Raw genomic sequence first — 13,385 nt, 5'->3', positions numbered from 1 at the left:
TAGACAACACGACTACATGGACGCCCACATCTGCTTTGACTGTGATTACAGAATCGAGTCCTCATACCACACAAACAATGGACCTGTAGACGCAGACAAGTTTAAAACAAAACAATTACTGGAAAATCTGTATGTGTATATGTATGGATTTATATCTATATACATGCATACATATACTGTGTGTATATATACATGTATACGTATATATCTACATTCATATAGACATATAGATACGTGTGTGTGTGTGTGTGTAAATACGCGTGTTTTAGTAAACTATCGCTGAGAAATGCGCGCATATTATTCGCTCAAATGTGCACACGCCCTTACACGGACGCATCCGCGCGCGCGCGAGCAGATGACAGGTCAGGTGACAGTCACGTGTCCCGGTCAGCTGATGCTAACGCTAGCAGCCCGGACGGACGGTTTAGCAGCAGGGACGGATCTGACGGTCAGCCAGGATGCCTTTCTCCGAGCTATACTTCAACGTCGATAACGGCTACCTGGAGGGGCTGGTCAGAGGGTTTAAAGCCGGAATCTTGTCCCAGGCGGATTATTTAAACCTCGTTCAGTGTGAGACTCTGGAAGGTGAGGACAAGCAGATGTCGGCTAACGGCTAGCAGCTAGCCGCGCAGGGCTAATGCGAGCTAAGCGAAGCTGTCAGCCTGAAAGCTGACGTTAGTTAGCTTGTTTTAATGTGGCTTTAATGTCGCCAGTCGACATCGCGCTTGTCATCGTGGTCACGAGGCGCTGCTCGTTGAGCGTCACGTCGACAGTCGGCGATTACATGTCACATCGTATGCGACATCTGTTTATTTCAAGCATGATCTCATATACATCCTAGCTAGCTAGGCAGCTAACATTATGCTAACACAAGCTCCGCAGTTGTATCAATGGGCTTTTACAGAGGAAGTGAAATTAACGTCGGAAGAGATTTTTTCACTGCATAAATGTTTCAGTTTACTCAAGTTATAAGGCTGCGTTAGCTTTAGCTAGCTCTATAGCACTGAAGCTAACGTTAACGTAACGTTACCCGCTGCGCACATTGGCACACTTAATATTTATTACATCAATGCATCATAATTACTGATGCTTTCGTATGTGACTGCGTCACTTTCAGATAGTTAAGGAGAAGAACAACATATGTACGTTATTGCCAAGTAGAATCCCATATAACATTTACTGGTTTGATATATTTCAACACGCAATAAAATTAAATAGATGTAGATAGATTGATACTTTATTGACACCTCGAGGGAAATTTTGATATCACAGCAGCATGTACAGGGAAGAAAAAAGAATAAAAATATACACATTATATACAATATAAGATAGAAATATTAAATTAAATAAACTAAACAAACAAAAGAATAACCTTCAAAAAGAGACAATAATAATAATTTGTAAAAGGAGACGAGGAAGAGCAGCAACATCACAGCAGTACAGGGATGTTATTGTCGTTTTTTGGCCAGAGATTTATTGAAGTGTTATTGCACTGGGCGGGAATGACCTCCTGTATCGGTCCTTGTGACCGATAGAACATGCATGATGAAAAAATGCCAGTGTGGTGAACTGGTGCACAGTAGAGAAGCATACTGTACTATAGGTGGGATTATACAGGTGTAAACCAGCACACCGGTAAAGTTGACCTCTGTGGAGTGAAGAGCTCACGAGCTCAGTCACGTGACCTTTATCATGAACATTCATGTAAACATTGTGCCGCCTGGCGCGGTGAAAGGTGACATCGTGCGTTTGGTGACGTAACGCCAGCGAGGCCTCTTTGCAGACCTGAAGCTGCACCTGCAGAGCACCGACTACGGCAGCTTCCTGGCCAACGAGGCGTCTCCGCTCACCGTGTCCGTCATCGACGACAAGCTCAAGGAGAAGATGGTGGTGGAGTTTCGCCACATGAGGAACCAGTCGTACGAGCCGCTGGCCAGCTTCATGGACTTCATCACGTAAGCAAGACGCGTGTGCGTCTGCGTGCGTGTGTGTGTGTGTGTGTGTACACACAGATGCACACTTTCTGTTTTGCAACTTTTTTACATTTTGGGAATTTCACATTGAACATTGTTCTACATCATGGAGCAACAAAACACCACATGTCGAAATACACAACAGATAATAAAGATAATGGTTTCCATTTAAACTAATACACTTTGGTATGTTTGTATGTCACAGACATCTCTGGTTAAACCACGAAAGGATATGAATTCGTTTAAAAACCAAAAGGTGACGTGCTGGATAAAAGCACTGCAGAGCTCGACCCTTTTTATACACAAATTACTTGGATAAAGACCACACGTTAGTCCTCTCAGTGTTGTAATAGCAGCCCCCCCCCCCCCCCCCCGTCTCCCCCCAGGTACAGCTACATGATCGATAACGTCATCCTGCTGATCACCGGCACCCTGCACCAGCGGGCCATCTCCGAGCTGGTGCCCAAGTGTCACCCGCTGGGCAGCTTCGAGCAGATGGAGGCGGTCAACATCGCCCAGACCCCCGCCGAGCTCTACAACGCCATCCTGGTGGACACGCCCCTCGGTGTGTACTCCCCCGGCCCTCATGTCCGTCCAGCTCTGTGACGCTTTTATCAAGCAGAGACTCTTATTTAGCAAATGAAGCTGTGACCAAAGGGACTGAAGTTAGCTAATCAATAAGGTTTATGAATAATGTGAACGTTAGCACTGTGAGTTAGCGTCTTAGTTAGTCTCAATATAAAGAACACAATTTATTTGATTTCATTTGTATTTTTAGATTTTTCATCCAAATCACCAATTTGTCCCAAGAACGCAAATCTAAGTTTCGACCGGTTTTCTTTTCTTTCCCTCTTTTAGCTGCGTTCTTCCAGGACTGCATCTCTGAGCAGGACTTGGACGAGATGAACATTGAAATAATCCGTAACACACTGTATAAGGTAAAGCATGTTAGAGTTACATTACGTGTCATTTAGCTGCCGCGTTTATCCAAAGCGACTTACAAGAACTTCATTCAACCATAAGAACAAGAAACAGCCGACCCACATTCTATATTCTTTGATATTAATTTGACTTGGATTGACTTTGTTCCTGTATTCATTGGATGAGTAAATACTGTACTATCAGTAAAGTGACATCATGGTGACGTTCTCCCCTCTCAGGCTTACCTGGAGGCTTTTTATAAGTTCTGCTCCAACCTCGGAGGAACCACGGCCGACACCATGTGTCCCATCCTGGAGGTGAGTGTTCAGGGTTCAGAGGCTTAAACAAACGGATGCATGGACGCAGCGCTGCTGGGGAGAGATGGGAACACCATCATTGATCAACCGGCTGCTGGAAAATGGTCCAAGTAGGGCAGTACAATCAATTTCAGCAAACATCCCGAGATGATTTAATACAAAACAACTTCCAACATGAAAAAAAATCACTGGCAATTCAGTATAGATTTCCATATTTATATGAAAAGTATGAGATCATTCCGCCCGACAATTCCAGCCTCCACGAAGGCACAAGCTTCGGGCAAAACCAAGGTCGCCCCACGCCGTGTCTATTTAAGGACGCTGACCATTTTTAATCCGTATGGATCAGGATTCTTGTATCGGTAACATCCCATCGATGCCCAGCAGGGTCTGATTTAACGTACGAGTAAATCGGTCCATGTGAAGCTCCGACTCTTCAGGAGGACCGGCTGATCGTTCTGATGTCTCGTACAAAATCCCCTCCCTGCTGCAGTTCGAGGCGGACAGGCGCGCCTTCATCATCACCATCAACTCGTTCGGCACCGAGCTGTCCAAGGAGGACCGCGCCAAGCTCTTCCCCCACTGCGGCAAGCTTTACCCAGAAGGCCTTGCTCAGCTGGCCCGGGCGGACGACTACGATCAGGTCAAGATCGTCGCCGACTTCTACCCGGTGAGTTCCAGGCCTCCGCCGTTGTGTCTGTTGTTTGTCGCCATTGAGGCCGTCTCTGACCGCTGACCCCGTGACCTCAGGAGTACAAGCTGCTGTTTGAAGGAGCCGGCAGCAACCCAGGAGACAAAACGCTGGAGGACCGTTTCTTCGAGCACGAGGTGAGAAATGGAGACGCCACTTAGTTTACACGCAGCGACGTTTGGAGTTTTACGCTCCTCCTTCCTCCTCCTCCTCCTCCTCGCAGGTGAAGCTGAACAAGCTGGCCTTCCTCAACCAGTTCCACTTCAGCGTGTTCTACGCCTACGTCAAGCTGAAGGAGCAGGAGTGCAGGAACATCGTGTGGATCGCCGAGTGCATCGCCCAGCGGCACCGCGCCAAGATCGACAACTACATCCCCATCTTTTGAGGCTCCGCCTCCTTCCTCCTCATGTCATCGTTGTCCTTGAGCGGCGTCTCCGGTCTCCCCTCGATGTGTCACATTCTGACAGTCTGATGCTAAATCTTGTGCATTCTTTCGCTGGCTGGTGTAAATTGTTTTCTATGGTATTTTCTGCTGCAGCGAGAGTTTCGTTTTGGGCTCAAATCACTTTGAACGCCGCCGTCTTCTTCTTAAAGACACAGAAAGTGAACATATCGCAGAAATGAAACATTCCGCTGCTCATCACCAGTATTTATTTCTGTTGTAGTGCTTCCTTCTGTCAGCATGTCTGGTCATAACTGTGCCCCCCGTCTGCTGTCTTAACTATATTGTTGTTAGATATCCATAAAAGCAGCAGGTGCCCCCCCCCCCCCCCCCAGTTAGTGTAAATGAACGTGCTGGAATGAGGTGAAATCTTGAGTATACGACCGGCTTAATGTTTAAACTATACAAAGATATATAGATATTTAAAGATGATTCTATGATTTTGTTTACTTCTGCTGTAAAAAGAAAAAAAGAGTTGATTTGTTTGTGTTTCTTACTCGTGGAACGTGTTCTGTAAATGTGATGAAGAAATAAATGGACTCCGCTGCTCTGATGCAGGTCTGGAAGAACTGAGGCTGTGACTTATAAGCGATGCCGAGACGAGGTCAGAGGTCAACGCTGACCAGAAACCTCCACACACACACACACACACATTAACAGACAGATGTTTGTGCTCGTGTCTCTTCCTGTTCCAGATGAGCTGCACGACCCGCTTCCTCTAAACTCCAGTTACACAATCAAGATTCTTATTTCAATACTTGTGTAAAATACTGGTCACTCGTTAAGGTACTCGACAAGTTCAAAAAATAATAAAAATATAATTATGCAGGAGATGGAAATATTTTATGTGACACGCAGTTCCTCTAATAGTTTATTTAAACTGAATTAAATTGAACTACTAAAGAAGAAACGGTTATAAACCCCAAATCTGATGAAATACAACCGGGTTTTATAAATCTATTCAAAGCTGCGTTTCCAAAAGTTCTAGACTTCAGGATTTGATCGTGGAGGTCAAAGGTCACAGTGACATCACAAAACCCTTCATTGTCCCTGACTCAGGAATTCATCTGCTTGTTCTGCCTATTTCACACGCGTGTCCAACGACGACGAAACGACGAGGCCTTTAAACAGCGGCCCGTGGCCGGTTGTCATGGAGACGGCTCAGGCTTAAGAACGGCACGCGCCGTTCACAACAGGTGGATTGGTTTTACCGGCGGAGGACTCCGCCCCCTCCGGGTAGGAGCGACTCGGCTGAACTCCATCAGCTCTGATTGAGTCCAATCAGAGCCGCTCCAGTGAAGTGAGGGCGAGCGCTTCCCCCTCCCCCCCCCCGAGGAACCCCGTCCAGCGATGAGCTTCCAGCTGAGGACCAAGGCGCGCCTCTCCGAGCTGCACTGCTGCGTGGGCCTGACGGACTGGGACATGGACAAGGAGCTGAAGCTGGCCACCACCACCGACCAGTTCCACCACGGTGACCGCTCGCTGCCGAGGCCCGATGCGCCGAGAGTGACCATGTTTTAAAGTGTCTTAACCCATCGCTGCCGACAGATGACAAGCTGGTGGACCAATACGTGGTGCAGAGGCCTTCTGCCCGAGCCCCCAGGAGGAAGGATGAATTCATCTGGTACGACAAGACGTCAGGTGAGCTGGAGAAGGATCAGCTTCTGCAACCACGACGAGTTGTCCAGACGACGTCCGCCGCCGTTTTTTTTTTTAAGCGTTCCGGCCGTGTGCTCCCCGTCCCTCAGACTCCTTCGTGAAGCCCAACCTGTGGCTGCTGGTGAACCCCAGCATCGCCTGTCCCGTCCGCCACCGGGACAACGTAGCCCGCGGGCCCCGGGGGGGCCCCCCGCCCGTCCTCCAGGAGGACCACACGGTACCACTGAGCCTCACCGCCCGATCTCGTCCACGGGTTTTATTTAATGAAATGCTTTTAGTAGAGGAAGCGCCATTAAATGCCTCCTTTCACACAATGTGTTTATTATCCAAGCTCTAGTTAGCCAGTTAGCCCGAAGTATCTGCAAATCAGACCAAAGCAATGGAGATAAGATGTGATCCGTAGTGTCTTTTTGTGAATTTGCACACTGAGAGAATTCGAGCGTAATCGGTCTTTTTTTTAAACTGACCTGTTGGTGTATCGAGGCTCTCTGCAGGACGTAGGTGTCAGCAGATAGTTTTCTGCTTGGTCTCCAGTTGGTTTACATCTACTGGGCTGGATTCACGATGCTTCCAAACATCAACTTGGGAGAGAGATGACGGCTGTGCAGTGTTTCGTGCCTGGAGATGCATGTTGGGGGCGAGTTCATGGTGCGATCGTTATCTGCTGATGCGCGTGACGAAGAGGAACTGTGTCTTTTGACCATCAGATCAAAGGTGAAGACGTCTCCAGTCGACCAGTGAAGAACAGACGAAAGGGAAGAACCCCGACGTCCCGCGTGAGTCAAACACCATGGAATCCGCTTTATATTCATCCCGTCGTCGTCTTGGTTTGAAGTGAACGCAATCGGACCTCCATGAAGCAACTCGGCCTGTTTTGATTTCAACCCAACGCCAAACATTCTTTTCCAGAGACGACTACCACTTTAGTCCACAGGGGGCGCTGCGATCAACACACGAACCGTCACCTCGGAACTTCATCTTTTGATTGTTGCTCCTTTAGTCCATGTTTGTAAATAATAATGAATCTATGACGATTTACTTAAGTCTTTTTAGAGATTAGTACTCTGTCCTTCCAGGACAGTAAGACCCTGAAGCCGGGCTGCTGGCCCCGCCCACCCGTCAACTACTGCATCCTCATCGCCTTGGCGCTGAAGAGCAGCCACACGGGCGGCCTGAAGGTGCAGCAGATTTACAACTTCACCAGGTCAGAGTTTGATGAAACGCGAGTCGATGCGCCGATGAAAGTCCCCGGGTACCCGATCGCTCTGCTCCCCCCCCCCCCCCCCCCACCAGGGAGCACTTCCCCTTCTTCCAGACGGCTCCGGACGGCTGGAAGAACACCATCCGGCACAACCTGTGCTTCAACAGCAGCTTCCGCAAGACCTGCAACCAGCTGTGCCGGGACGGCAAGAGGAAGTCGTGCTTCTGGCACCTGACGCTGGACGGCCAGCGGCGGCTGAGGGACGAGATCCGCGCGCTGACGGGGGACTCGTCCCGCCAGCTGGAGCGCAGCATGTCCCGCCCAGGTGGGTGTGGCCACGTGCCAGCCGGGACTTTTACTCTGAAGGGGCTTTTACTCTGAAGGGACCATAGTGACAAGAGGAGGGAATTGTTGTTTTGAGTAAATAAAAATCCCTGCTGAGCTTCTTTAATGTGCTTTAAATAAGTAAATCAGAGCGACGGTTTTAGTTACAACGAGCTGAAAATGTTCAATACTAAAAATACTGTTTTCTTCTTCTTTCAGATGTGATTCAGAGTTTATTCACCGTTTGACTGCATGTTGAAAACAAAGTTAATGCATAATTAAACTTTTCTGTTACGCTGAATATTATTTCTATTTCTGTAACATTTCTTGGTTAAATGTTTGATTTACTCACTTCATTGTTTAAAGTTCCCTAAATAAACACACTTGTTCATGTTTAAGATGGAGTCTGTCCGGTTTAATGTTTCTTTTTCCACACGTTCATATTTTATCACAAACCTTCAGCACAATCGGCAGCAGTCAACATTTAAATCTTCTTTAAAGATTTACATTTTTCAAATCTTCCATTTGTTTGCTGCGCTTCACAGCCGTGTGGCTGGTTTACATGTTGGATTGTCTCATATTGGTGAGGATTAGTGGAGCTTTTGTCGCCGTGGTTACACCTGTTAAATGTACCGTCTCCCTCTCAAATGTTATAAACCAGCTTTTATTGAATTGTAGAAAAGTGGCTGAACTTGTTCCACCCTAAAGACTTCCTGATGTTTGGGTCATTGTGGTGTTTGAGGCTCGGGGCCTCCAGACGTTTGCTTTCAGGACTTTGTCCTCTGAATCAGAACACGGTGACCTTGAATTTTTTTTTTTTTCCCCCGGCTGCTTTGTCTAATTTGCCTCGACAGTCAAATCGCAGGTGGAGACGGACGCAGCCGCGGGTGGATTTACGTGTCTCCTGCTCGAATGAGTCAAATGAGCGGTGTGACCCCCAGGAACCTGGGGGGGCAGATGTTTGTGTCCAGTCACCGAGAGACCAGCAGCAGCTCAGGTAACGGAGGACGAGGAGGACGAAGGGGACACGTTTAATGTCTGATCCTCGTTTCGGGGGGAAAAAAAATATTCATAAATACGCCTCAGTATTTAATCTCTTATTCACCAGCTTTTAATGGTATTTCTGGTCCAGCAGGAAACCGAATCCCGAAGATGAAGACCTGCGGCCCCTTCCTCCTCTTCCTCTGTGGCCCCGTGGCTGCACTGGGATCAGTGGTGGTTGAACGTTATGAGCACGTAAAGAAGTGTTCATCCTGGCACGAAGCTCAAAGTCACTGCAGGAGGTGCGTCTGTCTTTTTGTTACTGACCCTGGAACCAGACGTCTCACCGCTCAGTGTCTGCTGGGTTTATTTGTTGAGGTTCCGGTAGTTGAAGCACGACGCGCTTTACTGGTTTCAAAGGTTCCTCAAACCCTTTTTTTAAAAGTGAGCCGATCGACAACAGTGTAAGACGAACATTAGATGTTTAGAACAATAATATTGTTTTCTGACGGAGCACTTTGCATATTAAAACATTTCATTTAGCAAATTCACCGACTTGGGGACCATCTACGAGGAGTCCGATGAAGAAACAAACCTGGATTCTTACTCTGCGTGGATCGGCCTGCACAAAACACTGAGTGGCTGGTTTTGGTTTGATGGACATGAAATGTCACTTAATGACCCCGACTGGGCACAAGACGAGCCGAACCCTTTGGAAACATGTGCAGTCGTCTCTTACGGCATCAAAAAGTAAGTTCTACTACTTACATTTGATTCATCAACTCTTGTGTGAAATGCACCGTACGAAGAGTCCTTGACACTGATCATGACTCCAGCTCGTTCGTACAGTTGAATCAACTGTCTGCAGTGTGATTTCAACTCTGCACTTTGACACTTTTGAGAACATCAGAAAATTGTCTCTAAGAATTCTGCTGTGGAGGACGTACAGAAAGTAACGTCGCTCCGTTCAGAGGGAGAGTTTCCCTGTTTTAAGGTTGAGGAAACCTTAAATTGTACTTACAACAATGTCTCTTTTCTGTAGCTAGTTGTAAATTGGCTCATTTGATAAATTTGCACTTTGTTGCTTCTTGTTCTTCTCGCTTTGTCTCCTTATGGTTAAACGCACTGGTTGTAAGTGGCTGTGGATGAAAGCGGCAGCTAAACGTAAAGTAAAGGTGACGCAGTCAGCGTGTCACCTGCAGCGTCGACTCACCGGATCACAATCAGCTGTTTGAAGTACGACGAAGTTGCTTTTGGGTTTTTTTGTGTTCAGCGGTGAAATCATGTTTTATAAATGGAACTACAGGTAAGAGGAGTAACATGTTCAATGTGTCTCAACAACGAGGAAAAAACGTTTGCTTTTACGTTTTGTGCTCATCTCCATATTCAGATTGCTCGACTTTTCATTTATTATTTGTATAACTGCATGTTTTTTTCCAGAATTGAAGCATATTAAGTTCTTTTGGCCAATAGTAGGGCACCAGGGTCGGGCTAAATTATTATTTTTAATAAATGCATTGTTATTTTTAATATCAGTTAAATAATCAACAACGTGCATCGGATTCTTCTCTGTAATTTGTCGTTTTCTGTTATGATCTCTCTTGAAAGGGTTTATGGCAAAAGGTGTGAGGAACACAACTTCTTCTTCTGTGAGGAGAGGGGCAGTGACCGGTTCACCTTCGTACCGGAGTCCAAGAATATGTCTGACGCCGAAGCGCACTGCGCCTCGCAGAACAAAGCTCTGGCATCTTTCCACATAGATCGCATTTTCCAGTCAGAGGTCAAGAAGCAGGACCACCCGGTCTGGACCGGACTTCACCGAGAGGGTAAACCTCATCGTCCTCACCAGCCCAGAACCTCATTCATCGGTGAGTTCTTTTCTAAGTCGGCGCGGCTCTTCTTTTGTTTCAGGGGGAGCGTGGAAGTGGAGCTACGACTCGTCGGAGTACAGAAATTGGGCCTCACAGGAGTCCAGCGCCACGGGCGACTGCGTCGCCATCTCCTCCCGAAACAAGAAGATGTCCGCCCAGAACTGCGAAGCCCGCTTTCCCTTCGTGTGCCTGAGCACCAACCTGGTCCTGGTGAGGGAGGAGAAGACGTGGGAGGAGGCGCTGCGCCACTGCCGAGCCCTCGGCTCCTCCGCCTGCGGCAGCTGGGACTACGACCTGGTCAGCGTGCAGCCCGGCGACGAGCGCGAGCACGTGCACGTGAGCGCCGCCGTGCAGGAGGCCGACACCGAGGAGGTGGGTTCAGCATCACGTCTGAGGTTCAATGAGTAAAGTTGGGTGGACGTAGGTGCACCTTTTTGACACTACAGGTAAATACGGTAAAGAGCAAAGACGAAAAGGAGCACGAGCTTTTCGAAAAGACGTATTTAAATATGCAAACTGTAAAAATAGTCGCGTCAAGATGAACTGATTGGACTCTGCTGGACAAAGTTCACTCAAAGCAAGTCCTCTTTTCCCTTTGGTCCGAACTCATAATCGAGCTCCTGCGTTCCTCCTGCAGCATCGGCTCTTTAGCGTCTCTCTGGTCCTCGGTGCTCATCATCTCGCCCACAGACGTCCCATAAAAACACAAAACCAGCTCTTCTGGGCTTCTGGAAAGTGTTTAACTCCATAAATGATTCGGAGGGAAAAGTCACAGTTTTTACAGACCTGTTTTTGTGACAGTGGAGGATTCGCGGTGAAAGACGCCTTGGCGGAGCTTCACCACCGGTTTGCTCTCCTCCCAGGTGTGGGTGGGCCTCCGGTTCCTGGCCGGTTCCTGGCTGTGGGTGAACGGGGCGACCCTGCTGTACCCCGACCTGCCGTCGTGCCCCCACCCGCTGCAGCGCTGCGGAGCTCTGCCCAAGAGAAGCGCCGGCGGCGGCTTTTTGCTGGCAGACTGCGCCGAGAGAAGGAACTTCCTGTGCTACCGCAAACAGTGAGCCGCAGATGCTAACACCAAGCTGCTAACGCCACGTGAGGATTGACTTTAACCGCGTTCAATCAAACTTTAGTCACGCGCTTTGAGATGTTTTCTGTAAACTTTTAAGTCGATCATTAAAAAAAGAAGCAGCTGAACTGAGTGTCTTTGTGTGTCATTAAAGGAGCAAAGTAACACATTTTGCAGGAGTTGCTCCTCGGGTGCAACTTCAATTTTTTAAACTAAAGGGAAAACTCCATATTTACAAAATAGTTAAGGAATAACTGGTGCTTTTAATGACCTGGATGGAACGAGTTACTCGTATTTGAATGTCGGTCACCAGAAAATGAGACCCGATGGAACCAGCGACGCTGGCAGATCAGATCAGGGCCGTAATCTTTACTCTGAATGAAGTGTTAAGAGGAACGAAGCAGGAGACGAGGAGGAGACGAGGAGGAGACGAGGAGGAGCTGACTCATGCCGACCTCTGGAAACAATGACGTCAGCCCCCAAACCTCACCCTCCCTCTGACCTCTGACCTCCTGCTCCTCTTCTCCATCCGACGGCTGAGGATGTGTGTGTGTGTGTGTGTGTGTGTGTGTGTGTGTGTGTGTGTGTGTGTGTGTGTGAGAGTGACACTCGGGATGAAAATAACAATAAGTCACTTCAGTGTTGAAACATTTAGATTTCCTGTGCGTTTCCCTACAATATCGCCTCGTCGCATGAATTTGGTCCTTTCAAAATAAACTACCAGGAAACGGTTTCTTCAGATTTCTTGGTCCAGATGTATGAACCTCGTCAAGTATTTGACTTGCTGGAGGATCGACGGAGGACCAACGTAGGTTTCATCATCTGAATCCTTCAGGTAAATGTCCCTTTTTACTGCGCAGCCACTTCCTGATCTTCAGAAGGACCACTTCTCGCTTTGCGCAGTTCTCCTGAGAGACCTTTGGTGATCAGCAGCGTTTTGCATTAATCGATCGTTAAGACGAAGGCAGAAAAAGAGAACAGGGCTGTTTTACAGTCACTCTGTAATATTTAAAGATGATTCTGGATGCGCGCCGGGATTAATACTGAAAATATAACCCATAAAAGCATATTGATTAGTGCTCATTAAGCCCCTCACGCCTGTCGGTCGACTTTTACTTTGGTGAAAAGCGCTCAGGCGCGTTAAGTGCTGTGGGAGTGTTGCCGTGGCGACCGTTTTGTGGAGTGTTTGTGAGCGTTTCAAGCTCTCCAAGGATTGTAAAGTGTGTGAGAAAGAGAGCTGGCTGGAAATGCCTGTGTGACCTAATGCACATCTGTGTGTGTGTGTGTGTGTGTGTGTGTGTGTGTGTGTGTGTGTGTGTGTGTGTGTGTTGGACCGATGATGAGAGTTTCTAAAGAGCAACATTCTGCCTCCGTGTGTTCAGGAGTAAACTTCCATCAGTCTGAATGGAAGCAGCAGACAAAGGAGCGGCTCCTCTTCTGGTCTGATATTTTATTCACAAGCTGCTGAACGGACAGCGGATCCCGTCCGCCTGCTGCTCTCTTTTTGCTTCCGTCACTTTACGATGAGATAAATACGTGTTTATTTTCACATTTACTTTTGGTCGGAGGAATGTTTTTTTTTTTTCTTCTGCTACTTTAAACTCTTAAAAACTTTAAACAAAATAACTCAAGTCGACCTTTGACATCCAGCTCAACCCGCCGATGATCACTGGGCTGTAAACTGACAAGGAATCAGCTTTCAGAACAAAGCTCCTACAATACGACTTACTTCATCCCCAGGAGACTTTTTCATCTTTTGAAATATAAAAGCATTAAGAAATTTTACACAAAAGATATATTTAGGAAAATGTTGAATGTAATATTCAGTACAAACAAAGCACTAAATGTGTTAAAACAGGCTGTAAACACTCGCACAACGTGAATATGGAAGAACACGCATAAATATTATAATGCCACTGATCCACTGTGATATCATCTT

The 13,385-nt window shown here is 47.4% G+C and overlaps 3 protein-coding genes across 4 annotated transcripts; all 3 read left to right on the top strand.

The window, feature by feature from the left end:
* Positions 1-228: 228 nt before the first annotated feature.
* LOC120810085 (V-type proton ATPase subunit d 1) lies at positions 229-4,918 on the top strand. Its single transcript, XM_040164350.2, has 8 exons — positions 229-585; positions 1,784-1,955; positions 2,360-2,538; positions 2,832-2,911; positions 3,134-3,211; positions 3,705-3,881; positions 3,962-4,039; positions 4,126-4,918. Exons 1-8 carry the CDS (start codon positions 459-461, stop codon positions 4,285-4,287), a joined length of 1,053 nt encoding a protein of 350 aa, XP_040020284.1. The 5' UTR covers positions 229-458; the 3' UTR covers positions 4,288-4,918.
* Positions 4,919-5,585: 667 nt separating this feature from the next.
* foxr1 (forkhead box R1) lies at positions 5,586-7,926 on the top strand. Its single transcript, XM_078085915.1, has 7 exons — positions 5,586-5,815; positions 5,893-5,985; positions 6,093-6,220; positions 6,711-6,779; positions 7,080-7,207; positions 7,297-7,529; positions 7,748-7,926. Exons 1-7 carry the CDS (start codon positions 5,695-5,697, stop codon positions 7,774-7,776), a joined length of 801 nt encoding a protein of 266 aa, XP_077942041.1. The 5' UTR covers positions 5,586-5,694; the 3' UTR covers positions 7,777-7,926.
* Positions 7,927-8,368: 442 nt separating this feature from the next.
* Positions 8,369-11,574, top strand: LOC120810073 (C-type mannose receptor 2-like). Of its 2 annotated transcripts, none has more exons than XM_078085914.1 (6): positions 8,369-8,525; positions 8,661-8,811; positions 9,053-9,259; positions 10,118-10,335; positions 10,421-10,752; positions 11,244-11,574. In XM_078085914.1, the coding sequence occupies exons 1-6, from the start codon at positions 8,441-8,443 to the stop codon at positions 11,436-11,438; spliced, it is 1,188 nt and encodes a 395-aa protein (XP_077942040.1). In that variant the 5' UTR covers positions 8,369-8,440; the 3' UTR covers positions 11,439-11,574. The 2 variants fall into 2 exon arrangements, with proteins under 2 accessions (XP_077942040.1, XP_040020234.2); XM_040164300.2 differs by having other exon boundaries at positions 8,375-8,525; positions 8,664-8,811.
* Positions 11,575-13,385: the final 1,811 nt, after the last annotated feature.

The sequence above is a fragment of the Gasterosteus aculeatus genome, chromosome 12, assembly GCF_964276395.1.
Source record: "Gasterosteus aculeatus chromosome 12, fGasAcu3.hap1.1, whole genome shotgun sequence".
NCBI classification, from domain to species: Eukaryota; Metazoa; Chordata; class Actinopteri; order Perciformes; family Gasterosteidae; genus Gasterosteus; species Gasterosteus aculeatus.
This window is presented reverse-complemented; position numbering and strand designations above follow the sequence as displayed.

Excerpts from the sequence above, each read along its gene's own strand:
- LOC120810085 (XM_040164350.2), top strand. The coding sequence starts at position 459 with ATGCCTTTCTCCGAGCTATACTTCAACGTCGATAACGGCTACCTGGAG. Across the intron at positions 586-1,783 it reads TCAGTGTGAGACTCTGGAAG|ACCTGAAGCTGCACCTGCAG; the intron begins GTGAGGACAAGC and ends GCCTCTTTGCAG. Across the intron at positions 3,212-3,704 it reads CCATGTGTCCCATCCTGGAG|TTCGAGGCGGACAGGCGCGC; the intron begins GTGAGTGTTCAG and ends TCCCTGCTGCAG.
- foxr1 (XM_078085915.1), top strand. The coding sequence starts at position 5,695 with ATGAGCTTCCAGCTGAGGACCAAGGCGCGCCTCTCCGAGCTGCACTGC. Across the intron at positions 6,780-7,079 it reads GAAGAACCCCGACGTCCCGC|GACAGTAAGACCCTGAAGCC; the intron begins GTGAGTCAAACA and ends CTGTCCTTCCAG. Across the intron at positions 7,530-7,747 it reads GCGCAGCATGTCCCGCCCAG|ATGTGATTCAGAGTTTATTC; the intron begins GTGGGTGTGGCC and ends TTCTTCTTTCAG.
- LOC120810073 (XM_078085914.1), top strand. The coding sequence starts at position 8,441 with ATGAGTCAAATGAGCGGTGTGACCCCCAGGAACCTGGGGGGGCAGATG. Across the intron at positions 10,336-10,420 it reads GACCGGACTTCACCGAGAGG|GGGGAGCGTGGAAGTGGAGC; the intron begins GTAAACCTCATC and ends CTTTTGTTTCAG. Across the intron at positions 10,753-11,243 it reads AGGAGGCCGACACCGAGGAG|GTGTGGGTGGGCCTCCGGTT; the intron begins GTGGGTTCAGCA and ends CTCTCCTCCCAG.